This window comes from Balaenoptera acutorostrata, chromosome 8, assembly GCF_949987535.1.
Source record: "Balaenoptera acutorostrata chromosome 8, mBalAcu1.1, whole genome shotgun sequence".
NCBI classification, from domain to species: Eukaryota; Metazoa; Chordata; class Mammalia; order Artiodactyla; family Balaenopteridae; genus Balaenoptera; species Balaenoptera acutorostrata.
In genome coordinates this window covers 19,548,434-19,562,242 of record NC_080071.1, presented here as the reverse complement: position 1 = coordinate 19,562,242, position 13,809 = coordinate 19,548,434, and the positions used below count along the sequence as shown (strand labels likewise).

The 13,809-nt window shown below is 38.5% G+C and overlaps 1 protein-coding gene across 1 annotated transcript in view; it reads left to right on the top strand.

Moving 5' to 3' along the window:
- The first annotated feature begins 5,111 nt into the window (after positions 1 to 5,111).
- CYTIP (cytohesin 1 interacting protein) overlaps positions 5,112 to 13,809 on the top strand; it is a 65,776-nt gene continuing 57,078 nt past the window's right edge. The window contains exons 1-3 of the mRNA XM_057551404.1: positions 5,112 to 5,153; positions 5,649 to 5,759; positions 7,266 to 7,373. Coding sequence (XP_057407387.1) covers positions 7,354 to 7,373 — 20 coding nt within the window. The 5' untranslated portion in view covers positions 5,112 to 5,153; positions 5,649 to 5,759; positions 7,266 to 7,353. The remainder of the gene's footprint in view (positions 5,154 to 5,648; positions 5,760 to 7,265; positions 7,374 to 13,809) is intronic.

Sequence of the window (13,809 nt, the reverse complement as noted above, 5' to 3'; positions counted from 1 at the left end):
AAAGATAAAGTAGTACCTCTACAATGGAGAAACTTGGCAGACACCAATGTAAGTGACCAAAGTTAACATCACCAGTAATGTGATACATTGACATCATGGATTTCGTGATAGGAGGTACTGAAAAGTGCACAACATCTTTTCTTGGTGTTCTTCCAAAAACACATAACTTTCATGTAACTATGAGGAACCATCAGACAAACCCAAATTGAAGAACATTTTATGAACTGTTCTGTACTGACCAGTATTCTTCAAAAGTGTCAAGGTCATGAAAGACAAAATAAAAGGCTGAGGAACAGTCCCAGATTGAAGGAGACTGGGTGGGATCGTGGATTAGAGCCTGTCTTGGGGGTGGGGAAGCTCTCTGGAGAGCCAGGTAGGATTTTATGCTATTAGAATATAGGTGATTCCTTGCATAATTAAAGAGATGGGGTCAAATGAATAATCCAGGAAGTGGTGCTGGTCATAGAGTTTAAGAATGCTCTTGTAGCACCCTGTACTTCTCCAGTGCAGCATTTATCAAGTTGCAATCCTGTCTGTCTCCCCTATTAGAATGTAAGCTCCATGCACACAGAGAGGTGGCACGTCTACCTCATTCACCGCTCTGTCCCACACATTGCCTTACACATAGTCAGTGTTCAATAAATGTGCTGAAAAATATAACCTTAATCTTCTTTTGCTGGTCAAGCCCACGCAAACACATTTTGTCTTTCACTTTGCTCCGAGTAGCTGCACTGGTTGGAAGGCTCTATCCACTGGTGGCTGAGGGCTTCATTCCTTTATTTAATGCTTCCTCTTCCTTCAGGCTCAATGCAAGCCCCATCTTTTAGTGGAAAGCATCTTGGGCTTTATAATTTATTTATTTATTTAAAATGTGAGATCTTAGTTCCCTGACCAGGGATCGAACATACACCCCCTGCACTGGAAACGCAGAGTTTTAACCACTGGATAGCCAGGGAAGTCCCCATCTTGGGCTTTAGAGACTAAATATAAGGATTCAGGTCTTACTTCTCTCACCCTCCAGCCAGAAACCCACCTCCGTCTTTCCCCCTCTCCAGGCTTGGTTACTTCAAGAGTAAAGAAAGGTCTTTGGATTTTTAAGCAATGATTTTTCAAGCTTTTTAAAATTTGTTTTGCTGTTGTTGTGATTATTGGCGAAGGGATTGTTTATTTGCTTATTTTCAAAGGCCCCTTTTCTTTAAAGGAAATCTGTATGTAGTGTCCAGAAGTGTACATAAATAATACGAGGAAAGATGGAATTGCTCCACTGGGGGACATGTGGAGAGAGGAGTGTGTGGGAGAGTGATGGAAAACCTGCCCAAACAGCATCCCTTCCCCAGCCACCACCCAACTCTGGAAACCTTTGAGGTACCAACGACAAACTTCCAGTCCATAGTTTGAAAACTCTAGCAGATTGTTACAATTTTTCTACCACCTTCAGAAGCCCTGGTTTATCCCTCCTGTGAGCTGTGGTTCTTATCCTTGCTCCCTTCCATTTTGCATTGACCATGCTACTGCCTGGGGTAGGAGGAACGGGCAATACATTTTTAGATCCAAGACCTGGTATAAAACCTTCACCTAGTATTTCATTTGGTGAAAATTTCTTGATGATGATCATTGGGGCTGGGATCTCCAGAAACTTCTTAGAGGACGTGGCCCCTGAGTTGGGCCTGGGGAGAGAGAGAGAGAGGATTTGAATTCGCAAGCAGGGGGTCATTAGCCCCTATCAGTGGGGACTGTGCAGTAATGACAGGCAGAGGAGGCCAAACAGTGGGAAGTCATGAGAAGTTTTGAAAGACAGAGAGAGATGGTAGGTGCAGGGTGGGCTGAGGTGGGCGACCTGAGACAGGACATGTGAGTGTAATAGCCCAGCTGTGACCTCAGACAGCCTAAAACCAGAAACAGAAACTATCATGCCACATTTTAAATTAATTCCCTAGTGTAGCCTCTTCAGAAAGATATTGCAGGAAGATAATTGGAATTGGCTGGTTTCCAGGTATCTTAATTTCAAGTCCCAAACTAAACATGGGCAACCTCCAAGGCAAAACCTTTCCGGACATTTCCGAGGCCACATTGCACAGCCACTATGCGCAGCTCAAGCCTACACCCTTTATCAGATCCAGGTGAGAAAATGACGATTGCTCTAAAGGTAGAACACTCTCTACCAAGCAGTTGCTCTGGTTTGGCTGTTGGCACCAGCTAGCCGGCTGTAGGTGGAAGCATCCTGCCCTCTGCTGGATTTGGCAGGAAAAATGAATTTGCCTTGCCTGCTAAAGAATTAATGAAGGTTGCAAGTTTGGGGTTTTATCTGAAAATAAACATTTGCTTGCATGTCGATGAGGTCTAATTAATCAAGGAGTGCATCCCCTGCATGACATGTGGCTTTCTTAGAAGACTTCCAGGTATCCAGGAAAAAAAAATAAACCTTTGTGTATCATATGTATACCTCTTGCTCAGTAAACAGGGGTGCAATGTTGCCATTTTTAAAGAAATGTAGAGAATCAAAGCTGCATCTCTAATAATTTTTAGAGTATTCACATGGTATATGACAGGAAGAACTTTGGGAGAACCGTCAGACTGCCCGGATTTATATATTAATTCTGCAAGTTACTAAATCTATCTGAGACTCAATTTCTTCATCTGTAAGGTACGTATCCACCTTACAATGTTGCTGTGAGGGTCAGATGAGCTAATAAGGAATGAGAAAGCACTTCACTGTGCCCACTGAAAGTATGAGGTCTTAAATATACGTGCTATGCACAGGTTCACACAAGAGTACACACACACACACACACACACACACACACAAAGTAGAGGCACACCTCAGTGATATTGCAGGGTTGGTTCCAGACCACTGCAACAAAGCAAATATCACAATAAGTTGAGTCACACAGACTTTTTGGTTTCCCAGTGCATATAAAAATTATGTTTATACTGTAGTCTATTAACTATGCAATAGCATTATGTCCCAAAAAATGTGCATACCTAAATTATAAACTACTTTATTGCTAAAAAGTGCTAACCATTGTCTGAGCCTTCAGCGAGTCGTAATCTTTTTGCTGGTGGAGGGTCTTGCCTCGATGTTGATGGCTGCTGACTGATCAGGGGGTGGTGGCTGAAGGTTCTGGTGACTGTGTCAATCTCTTAAAATAGGACAACAATGAAGTTTGCTTCCTCGGTTGATTCTTCCTTCCATGAACGATTTCTCTGTAGCCTGCAACGCCGTTTAATAACATTTTACCCACAGTAGAACATTTCAAAATTAGAGTCAAGCCTCTCAAACCCTGCCACCGCTTTATCAACTAAGTTTATGTAAAACAGAACACACAAGAGTTCACACAAACGTACAAACCAACATTGTTCAATTATTGACTTCCTGAAATGTATTTGGGTAAAACTAGAAGACAGATCATCGATATTTCAAATCCAGAGAATGAAAAGAAAGCAGGATGCCCTGCAAATAATTTTTATGAAAAACTCTAGAGACAGAACTTTTTTACTAAGTAGTATTTATCTTCAACTGCCTATCACTATGTTCTGTACAACCTATAAGAACATCTGTTTTTCTCACTTTCATAAAGAGAAAAATGGCAAAAATGAATTTGAAGAATAATCTTTTACAGAAATATAATCCCTCCCTTTTCTCCTTTCCTCTTTTTTCTTGGGCCCTTCCCTATCCTTGTCTTCCATTCTTCTGTTTGATTTGAAACCAGAAATAAGTAGCTTCAGCTAGTATTGTCACTGCTGTCAATGGTTAGCTATTTCTCGTCCCCTGTAGCAATTCCATAAGTATGTCGTTTTCTCTTCAGTGTTATTATTATAATTGGAGTAGAGTATGGTCCTGGCTCATTTAAAGGGTAAAAAGCTGAATGACAATGGTGTTGATATTACTGTAGTAGCTTTTTAATAAAAAAATAATAGATTTTTTATTTCATTGATGTTATTCTCTTTATTAGCAGCTCTGCATAATAAAGGGTTTTTAAACATCCTATTCGTGCTTTCACTTGAAGAGTAAACCCAAATTTAATTGATCACCTTGCCAGCCTCAGTAAGTGCTATATTGATGTTTTGTAGGAAATTCTACTTCAACAACGATTTAGTGCTAGTTGCTGAACATATGAAGAAATATCTCTACATATGAGATATCCATGAGATATGCAGGCTTCAGTTACATACTTATATAAATAAATACGTGATAAGCTAGTGGTGTGGAAAATGGGGAAGAAATAACTAGAAGATATCATTGGATCTTAAAATTGAACAATTTTCCAGGTGGGCAGAGTGAATATATGCATGTGTTAGAGTGGGTGAAGAGCAGCCTTCAATAGAGAGGGTTCCAGGTAAGATATAGTGAAAATTATGAATATCTGTGCAAATAATGCGGAGATGAGGCTGAGGTTGGACTGGTACTTTGGGGCCCAGTGCAGAGGCTATTAAACTAATAAGATATAGAGTTTGAATTCCACTGGGTATGTGTGTAAACTAATACACTTGAGTGACGAATTAATATTATACCTCTGTGATATTCTGTTTAGTCAGAGAAGTGTTTATGAGGGAGGGAAGTTGGGTTTTAAGTAGTGTTATAATTCCCTCTGCCTTTCAAAATATGTGTAAGTTGCTGCATGAGGACTGCAACAACCTCTAAGTTGGGTTAGTGAGTGAGTCTCAGAACAGACTAGAATCCTTATCTTGTTTAAAACACAACAGCTTAAATCCCTTTTGAATCACCAGAAAGTCACACATTTTTAAAAAGCAGCCTCTTTGGTCCAGTTAGTCTTAGATAACCATATACCTTAAAATATCTAGAGTCCACTGCCTAAGGAGAAGTATTTACAAATGTCATAAGTCACTTTCTATGTCTGACCTGTCGTTTTGTCACATAAAATAAAAAAGAGATCAGAAAAAGACCCATGGTTAAAGGCTCTCCACTTCACCAAATATGCTTGCTCATCTGATTAATCATTTTTAAAAGTCAAATTATTTATATAAGCTGCTGGAATGATATTACTGATATTAACCTTTCTTGTCTGCCTATAGTAATTCCACAAACTTGCAAGAGACATGTTGCTCACGGTAAAGCTTTGTTTATGGCATCTTAAAAGAAAGCACTTTGAACTGATATTCCCTAATACCTATCATCATAATGAGATTTACATGTAAGTTACAAAATTTTTCTTTTGTGTGTTTGCTCAGCACTTAGCACATTATAGGCATTCTGAAGGATGGAGCACATTCCATTAAACAATTTGGGCAAAAATAAAGTGTAAATAAGTGTGATAAGAAAAGTGTAGCCAGGTTCTTAGTGCCCTGATTGTGCAAACAAGAGGCCATAGACTAGCATAAGAGCCTGGAGGAGCACAGATCTTGGCTGCCTTGCTTGTTTCTCTACCGCCAGTGCCCTGCACATAGTAGGTACTCATTAAATATCTGTGGTCTAATGAAACAGGGAATAGACTCCCTTTCCTCAAGACCTTGCTTGCAGTGGTTACCTTAAGGGCATAATAAAGTAGTAATTGCTCCATGACTACTTGGTCTTATGAGTTAATGTTTGCAAAGCACTTTGAATTTCTTGGGAAAAAGAATGGTGTTTTTTTTGGCACCATTTCATGTTTGCAGTGGCACCCAAATTGTTCCTCCTCCTCTTCCTCCAGCTGCCCACGCTGTGCCCTCCCCCAGCTCTGTGCTGCACCAGGATCTCCCAGAAGGCAGCCTCACCGCTCTCACTGCCTTCTCCCAGCTGTACCTCCAGGCCTGCAGGACAGGTAGGGACCGAGCAAATGCCAGAAAGATTTCTTTAAGACCTTGCAAGAGACTCTGGAAATATGGAATTTGGGTTGATTTTAATAACACTTAGAGCAATTGATGCATAGAGGGATGCAGATTCTTGGTCAGCCATGGAAGAAGCTACTGGGACAGGCAGGTTGATCTGTGAGGATACGTCAAACTAGATCCTGAAGGGGAGATAGAGGGTGTCAGAGAGGCAACTGGGAGCATGTGCCAAAGCAGCTGGTTTCTAAAGTGTATATGATTTTAGACACACAATACAGAACCTTGACTAGTAACTGGCAGAAAATACTAGAGTTGTTTTTAGAAGGGACTCAATAAGACAAGATGTGTTTCTTTTACATGGGTAAAAATTTCAACTGTTATGATTACTTTCCCTATAATTTTAAAAAATATTTGATGATGAAAAACAGAGATTCTATCTCACAATAGATAATCATAGGCTGCAATGTTTTCCAATGTGTTTATTGCTATAAAAATTGCCTTGATTTTAAGAAACTCAATAATTAAACAGTTCAAATGTGATCTGGGAAACAAAAGCTGTTTTCTATTAAGAATGGCTGTCCTTTATGAACAAATTCTAGAAGAAGAGTTTTTTTTTCTTTTTCAGGTTACAATATATGAACTTTCAACTGATCACACACAATGCATACATATCTCAACGTAATTCAGGGAAAGCCGGTTACAGGTACAGAATAATTAGAATGGCTATCAGGGGCAGATCTTGCCTTAAAGGCAGGAACAGATCCTATTTTCCACAACTTCAAAATGACTTGTTTTCCAAACCAAATCATGATGTTTTCTCTGTGTGTGGAAAATTTTCCATGATGCATATTTATATGTTAGTTGCTGTATGCGTGCAAATTTGCTCTCTCTAGAAATTGTTTCTAGGGACTGGAAATGAATGTTATGTGGATAAAAGCTAACATGGTGTTCTATTGAAAAGATAGACCGTGTAAATGATGCCTGCTTTGCTTTAAAGGGAAAACTCAGGTAAGCCTGGTTTAGTTGAACAGCATGAAGTCAACCAAAAGTCTCAAATTTTGTTCAGAATAAATTATGGAAGTTCCTTCCAATTAAATTGCAATCATTATTAATCTGAAAACAAAAGCAAGGGGAATAAAATTTGTAGTTAGTTTACAGTAAGTAGCATTTGAAACTCTGAAAGCTTAGCGTCCCCATAAAAGCCACATGTGAAACATTTAGATGGGAGTGACTCCAGATAAGAAATGGTTTCTTTCTCCACTTAATTCATTATAGAATGAAGAACCCTGATTTTCCATTTGTACAGGGCTCAAGGATCACATAGGCATTACTGAATTTTTGTTGTTTCTCTCTGTCTTTGTAAGGTATTTGATACTAAATAGTTTGTCCATGTCCTGGAGTAAATATATGGGAACCTCCTTCAGGAAAGATGAGGTTAGCATGAGTTAGGGTGAGATCGAATTTCCTTTTCAGAATGTCAGTGTCTTGTTGCATTGCAGGGGCTGTAAATTCATCTACAGCAGACTAGAGGACACCTCATATGCTCTGGTGTGGAGACCAGGAGGGATCTCTGACTGAGATTTGCCAATGCCAACTAAGCTTCTATGGTAAGTTTGACTTTGAAATATGCGGTTGATTCTCATTATGTTCTTGTCTTTGATATGGGGGAGGGGAGGAAGCAAACAAGTTTTAATGAAGTGTTTTATAATAAGATAAATAAAATATTGACGGAATTATTATTGGGAATTCCTTATTCAAGTGTTTAATGAGTAAGCTGGTTGGCTCTTTCTGGTTTATTTCTTAAATATTTTGGACTTCTTGTTTTTACTAGGTCTCTCTTTTTTGTTGATATTCTCGTTACTGTGTCTCTGCTACTTTTTCTGATAGCATATGGTCAGCAGATTTGATGACAGGGATGTCTTCTATCAAGGCAAAGGTTGAATTTGTAATATCCAGACGACTTTTGGTAGTAGTTAGAAAGGTCCAATAAAAACAGGAGTGTGACGTTACTGCAAAAAGGGAAAAATAGAAGAGGCTGATTTAGAAAGTTGAAGGTTCTTATTAAGAGAAAAGAAAAGAGGGAATTGGTAAGAAGCCAAGTTTAAATTGGCTGAGTGCTAGAGCTCAAACACAATATTCTAATGATGAAGACAGGGTAAGGCAGCTAATGGAAATTTACCGTGTGTGTGTGTGTGTGTGTGTGTGTGTGTGTGTGTTGTGTGTAAGAGACAGGGAGAGAAGACTTGCTTATTTTCTTATCTATATCCACACTAGCCTTTCTGAGGACAGGGACTCTCTTCTTAGCTCTGTACAATCTGCAAAGAATGACAATTAAAAAACATATATTGATCACGAAAGGTATTTCTTTTTGTAGCTGCTACAAAAAAAGGTCCACAAACTAGTTGCTTTTATGTGCTTTCTGTGAGACAGGCCTGAATAAGGTAATCAGAGCTCAGGCAGAGGCAGCTGGAACTTAATCAAATAAGTTGCAGCCAAAAGGCGAGCTGTGAGCAGCAGATCACAGAGTATTCCCTCAAAGCACCGTCAGGGTAGTCATGCTTCTGGGTTAGACCACCAGGGGTCAGGACATTGTCTCCAAGAAAGCTTTGTTAAAGGACACTTTTGGTGTCAAAGAAGAAAGACACAGGGCAGTGGATCCCAAACTTTTAAGAATGAAAAGTGTTCAAGGACTAGTTCCAGGTTGTCACGTCTAGTGATTCAGATTCAGGAAGTCATCAGTTGGGGTGGGACGGATATCCCTGGGAATCTTTACTTTGTAAAAGATGTAGGTGTTGGAGGACGTCACTTTTGAGAAAAAAGTGTCAGGTTTCTCTAGCTTGTTGATCTCATCACAGGACTGTTGGTTCAGAACCCACCAGCCACCTGGCTCTGAGAGGGACTGAGCAACTTGGATGAAGAGGTAATCAATGCCTGTACCACGCAGACCAGGGTTTGAATCCCCTGTGGCTTTGCGCAAAGTGTTTTCCTTCTCTGAAATTCAGGTTCCTCCTTTTAGAAAGAGGAGAACCCTATTGTCTACCTCGTGGATTTAAAGAAATAATGCCAAAAAGCACTTAGCAGAGTGACTGGCACATAACAAAGCAATTAGTAAACGTTACTTCTTGTGGTGGGGAGAGAAGGAAATGTCAATAAGTCCTCTGAGGCCAGGAAAATGGTGTGCAGCAGACAGAGCAAGGCAGGACCTACCAGGAGGCTAGTTCTAAAGATATTAGATCCTAGATCGGAAGATGAATAAACATGAGCTTGGGAGACAGAATTTCTCACCATTACAAATGTTTCCCAAGAATGGTAATGAACAACCCAGATGGCACAGTTAATTGGAATTATAATTGATCCCCAAAAAGTATTTAAGTCAATAGTTTAATTGATTGTCCTTGGGAAAACCATTATAAGAACATCTAAAAGGGAACAGAGTGAAATGCATCAAATTCAGTGATTTGTTCATCTCTGCCGCCCACCCTACATAGAAGGATTAATGAATGAAGAGAAAAATGGTCAAAGGGAGGAAGGAAACAGGGACCGCAAATCAAATAGACTGTCATTAAATGAAATCCTTTTCTGGTAATTCAGTGGGATGTCAGGTGGTACTGAACCGGCTGGCTTGCTTGCATGTGGCTGCTTCCAGGTACTCTCCCAAGATGACGCATGAAGAGTAGAGGAAATGGGACTGATTACCTTTCTTAAAAGACAAAGATGAAATTTATCAGCACTTGAATGTATGCTACGGTTGAACCAGCCAACAAGTTAATAGATGAGGGATATGGACCGGTGGGGGTGAGGTAGGATCAGACTGTCTGCAGGCAAATCATTTAGCTCTTTGGACCTTACTTTCCTCTCTAAATGCCCTTCTAGGCCTGATACACTGTGATAAGGCAGAGATGGTGGGTCAAATCCCAACACTTTAAACATTTCATTTTGCATTTTTCACACCTGGAAAGTAGTCCCGAACTAGGGTACCTAAGTTATCACCAAATGCTAGCTATTTTGAGGAATTTTGTTTATCCTGAACTGTGAATTTTTTAGTGTTTTTTCCCCCATAAATCCAAATTTCAACTTAAATATGTTTTTACCAATGCTGTTAGTTCTCTGGATAAATAACTATGATAATAGAGAGTAATGATAAATAGTGAAGAAAAAAATAGCAGAAGCCACTAGGTTTTGAACACCTATCATCTGACAGTTATTATGCTCATCACATTTCATCTCTCATCCTTATTACTAACCTTGTGAAGTTGGCGTTATTGTGGCCATCTTCCATGAGAATTCTGAGAGGTCACAGACACAGCAAATAGCAGTCAGGATTTGAATCTAGTCTTTCTAATTCCAAAACCCATGTTTCTACTCCTTTAATATACCATAAATCTGCTGTACTGAGTGCATTCATAATAATCCTGTATAGTTTCTCCTTGATTCAGAGTCTCCTAATTTTTATTCAGAAAGACACAGACATAGAGAATGGACTTGAGGACACGGGGAGGGGGAAGGGTAAGCTGGGACGAAGTGAGAGAGTGGCATGGACTTATATACACTACCAAATGTAAAATAGATAGCTAGTGGGAAGCAGCCACATAGCACAGGGAGATCAGCTCGGTGCTTTGTGTCCATCTAGAGGGGTGGGATAGGGAGGGTGGGAGGGAGACGCAAGAGGGAGGAGATATGGAGATGTATGTATATGTATAGCTGATTCACTTTGTTATAAAGCAGAAACTAACAAAAAAAAATCTGGAGACTTGGAAAAATTATATATGTATTTGAAATTAAAAAAAAAAGAAATACAATGCAAAGTGTGTTAGTGTCCTACTCCTTCACTTCAGTTATGATCACTTTAGTGGAGCATTTCTGTTCTTAACGGCAATATTATATTATTTTGTTTACTTTGAGTGAAGAGTTTACTGATGAGTCTGAACTTGCCTGAGGAGTCTGAACTTGAAGGAGATAGTGGCTCCAGTCATTAGTTATCCAACTTCTTTATCCCAATATTGGGGCCTTACAGGCCATATCTAGGGTAAGAGAAAGACTTGCCCTCAATAGCCTGTTACATTTGTGCACTCTTGGGGGCAAAAATTAATTGGTATAAAATATAAGACCTCTTATCTGTGAAAGACATTATCAAGAGAATGAAGAGACAAGACACAGACTGGGAGAAAATACTTAGACATATCTGGTAAAAGACTGTTATCCAAAATATACAAGGAACACTTAAAACTCAACAGTAAGAAAATGAACAATCTGATTAGTAAATGTGCAAAAGATCCGAAACAGACACCTCATCAAAGAAGGTATACAGATGGCAAATAAACATTTGTAAAGATGCCCAACATCATCTCATTAGGGAATTGCAAATTGAAACAACAGTGAGATACCACTACACACCTATTTGAACGGTGAAAATACAAAACACTGACAACACTAAATGCTGGCCAAGATGTGGAGCAACAGGAACTCTTATTCATTGCTAATGGGAATACAAAATGATACAGTCACTCTGGAAGACAGTTTGACAGTTTCTTACAAAATTGAATATATTCTTACCATAGGATCCAATTGCACTCCTTGGTATTTACCCAAATGAGTTGAAAAATTGTATCCGCATTATAACCTACACATGAATGTTTAAGCAGCTTTATTCATAATCACCAAAAATTGAAAGCAACCAAGATGTCCTTCAGTAGGTAAATAAAGTGTGATATGTCCAGACAATGGACTATTATTCAGTACTAAAAAAATGAGCTAGCTATCAAGCTATGAAAAGACACGGAAGAATCTTAACTATATATTACTACGAAGTGAAAGAAAGCAATCTGAAAAGACTACAAAATGTATGATTCCAAATTTCAACTATATGATATCCTGGAAAAGGCAAAACTATGGAGACATTAAAAAGATCAGTGGTTGCCAAGGACTGGGGGGACAGAGATGAACCAGTGGAGAACAAAGGATTTTAGAGCAGTGAAATTTGTCTGTGTGATATTACAATGGTGAGTACATGTCATTGTATACTTACCAAAACCCATAGAATGCACAACACCCAAAGTGAACCCTAATGTGAACTCTGGACTTTGGGTGATAATGAGGTGTTAGTGTAGGTTCATCAGTGGTAACAAATACGCTGGTGTGGAATGTTGATGGTGGGGACGCTGTGTGTGTATGAGGACAAGGGGTACATGAGAACTCTCTGCACTTTCTGTTCCATTTTGCTGTGAACCTAACACTACTGTAAAAGATAGTCTACTTAAACATTAATTTATATTGAAATATTATTATAAACAGTCATAGGTAGCCAAAGTAGAGAAGTCTGCTTTCTAAATGGATAACAGATTTTCCACTTTTGTGTGGGACTGAGGGATGCTTTGTTTTATGACTCCTTCCCTTGGACAGTGAATGTCTAGCAAATGATAGATGCATTCACTCTTCTGCCTCCTCTGTATTTTATGGTCATCGATACTGATCCTGAAATGACTAGGCAGCAGCACAGGTGGGTGAGTAGAGACCCTTCTTCCTGGAAGCCTTCTCTTTGATAGCGCAGCTACTTTCAAGGCCACAGAAAACTGCACCACACTTACTGTTCTGAATGATGTAACTCTACAGTGACTCATTATTACCTAAAAAAACCAGCAGTCCCCCAAATTTGGGATTCTGTTTTCCTAGAACATTCATTTCTGTGTTCACAATTTTAGTTGGTCTTTGAACCAGGTTAAAAGAAGCAGAGAAAGACAGAATTGAAGCTGGCAAATTTGACATGGTATAGCAGCTCTGAGAAATGTAGCCCCTTGGGCAAACTTCACATTTGCCTATTATGTTACTTTTTCACATTTAGCTATAGACACCCATTCTGTGCCTCAGTCTCTCAGACTACCTTCTATCAAAATAAGAGGTCGTGCCCAACTAATAAAGAGTTAATATTTGGAAATCTTCTAGCTAGGTGTTAAGAACATGTATTTCTTGGTGGTGGTATGATAGGTGATTTAAAATTATAGTTATGCATTTTCTGAAAAATGTTCTTATAATAGACATGCATTTTTTATTATCAGAAAAAATTAATCTATTTTCATTTGAAAATAAAGGTTATCTAAAAGAAACACAGATAAAGGAGGTATGACAATTTTGAAAGGTGAGGGTTACAAGAAGGACTTGCACTGCTAACATAGAACAATGACAACAGTAATAGCCAATACTTCTGTGGCACTTTCTACGTGCCAAGCGCTGTTCTAAGTTCTTTATTCTATTAATCAATTTACTCTTCATGACAGTCTCATGATGGAAGTAATATTGGTATGCCTATTTTACAGATAAGGAAACTGAGTCACAGAGAGGCCATAACTAGTCTATTGTTAGATAGCTAGTAAGGGGTAGAGTTGAAATCTGAGAACAAGCACCAGTACCAGCTAAAGATCAGAGCTATTAATGTAATAAAGATAAATAAGAGAGAATAACGAAAAGCTTAATAGGATAAATGAAGCACCATATATCAGTGAGAGAGGGGATGGGTAATTTAAAATGCTATTTTGGGGAAACTGATTATTTAGATTAAATAAATTCAGTTTAGCGAATCCCCCTAAAATAATTACCCATTTTATTCTAAATAGATTAAAAAGTTAAGTCTAAATAGCTAAACCAAAATAACGTGGAAAAAATATACTTTAATATTTATCTGATCTTTAGATGGAAAAGGATTTTCTAAACTTAAAAGCAATTAAGGAAATCACAGAGGAAAAGATTGATGGATAAAATAAAAAAGTTTCTGAATGTTATAAACCAAATGAAAAGATAAACAACAACTAACACATTAAAGAAATTGCGGTTTTTCATACATATCTATAAGGAAATCACAAAAGAGGAAACAAATTGTTAACAAAATATGAAAAATACCTTCTTTTGTAATATAAGAAAGGCAAATTTTTCAGAAATTCAAATTAAAACAAAAATTAGGTAGCAGTTTTCACAGAGCACATTTTAGCAAATATTTTTAACTGATAATAATCAAGGTTATCAGGAGTTCTACAGGATGGATGGACGATTTCA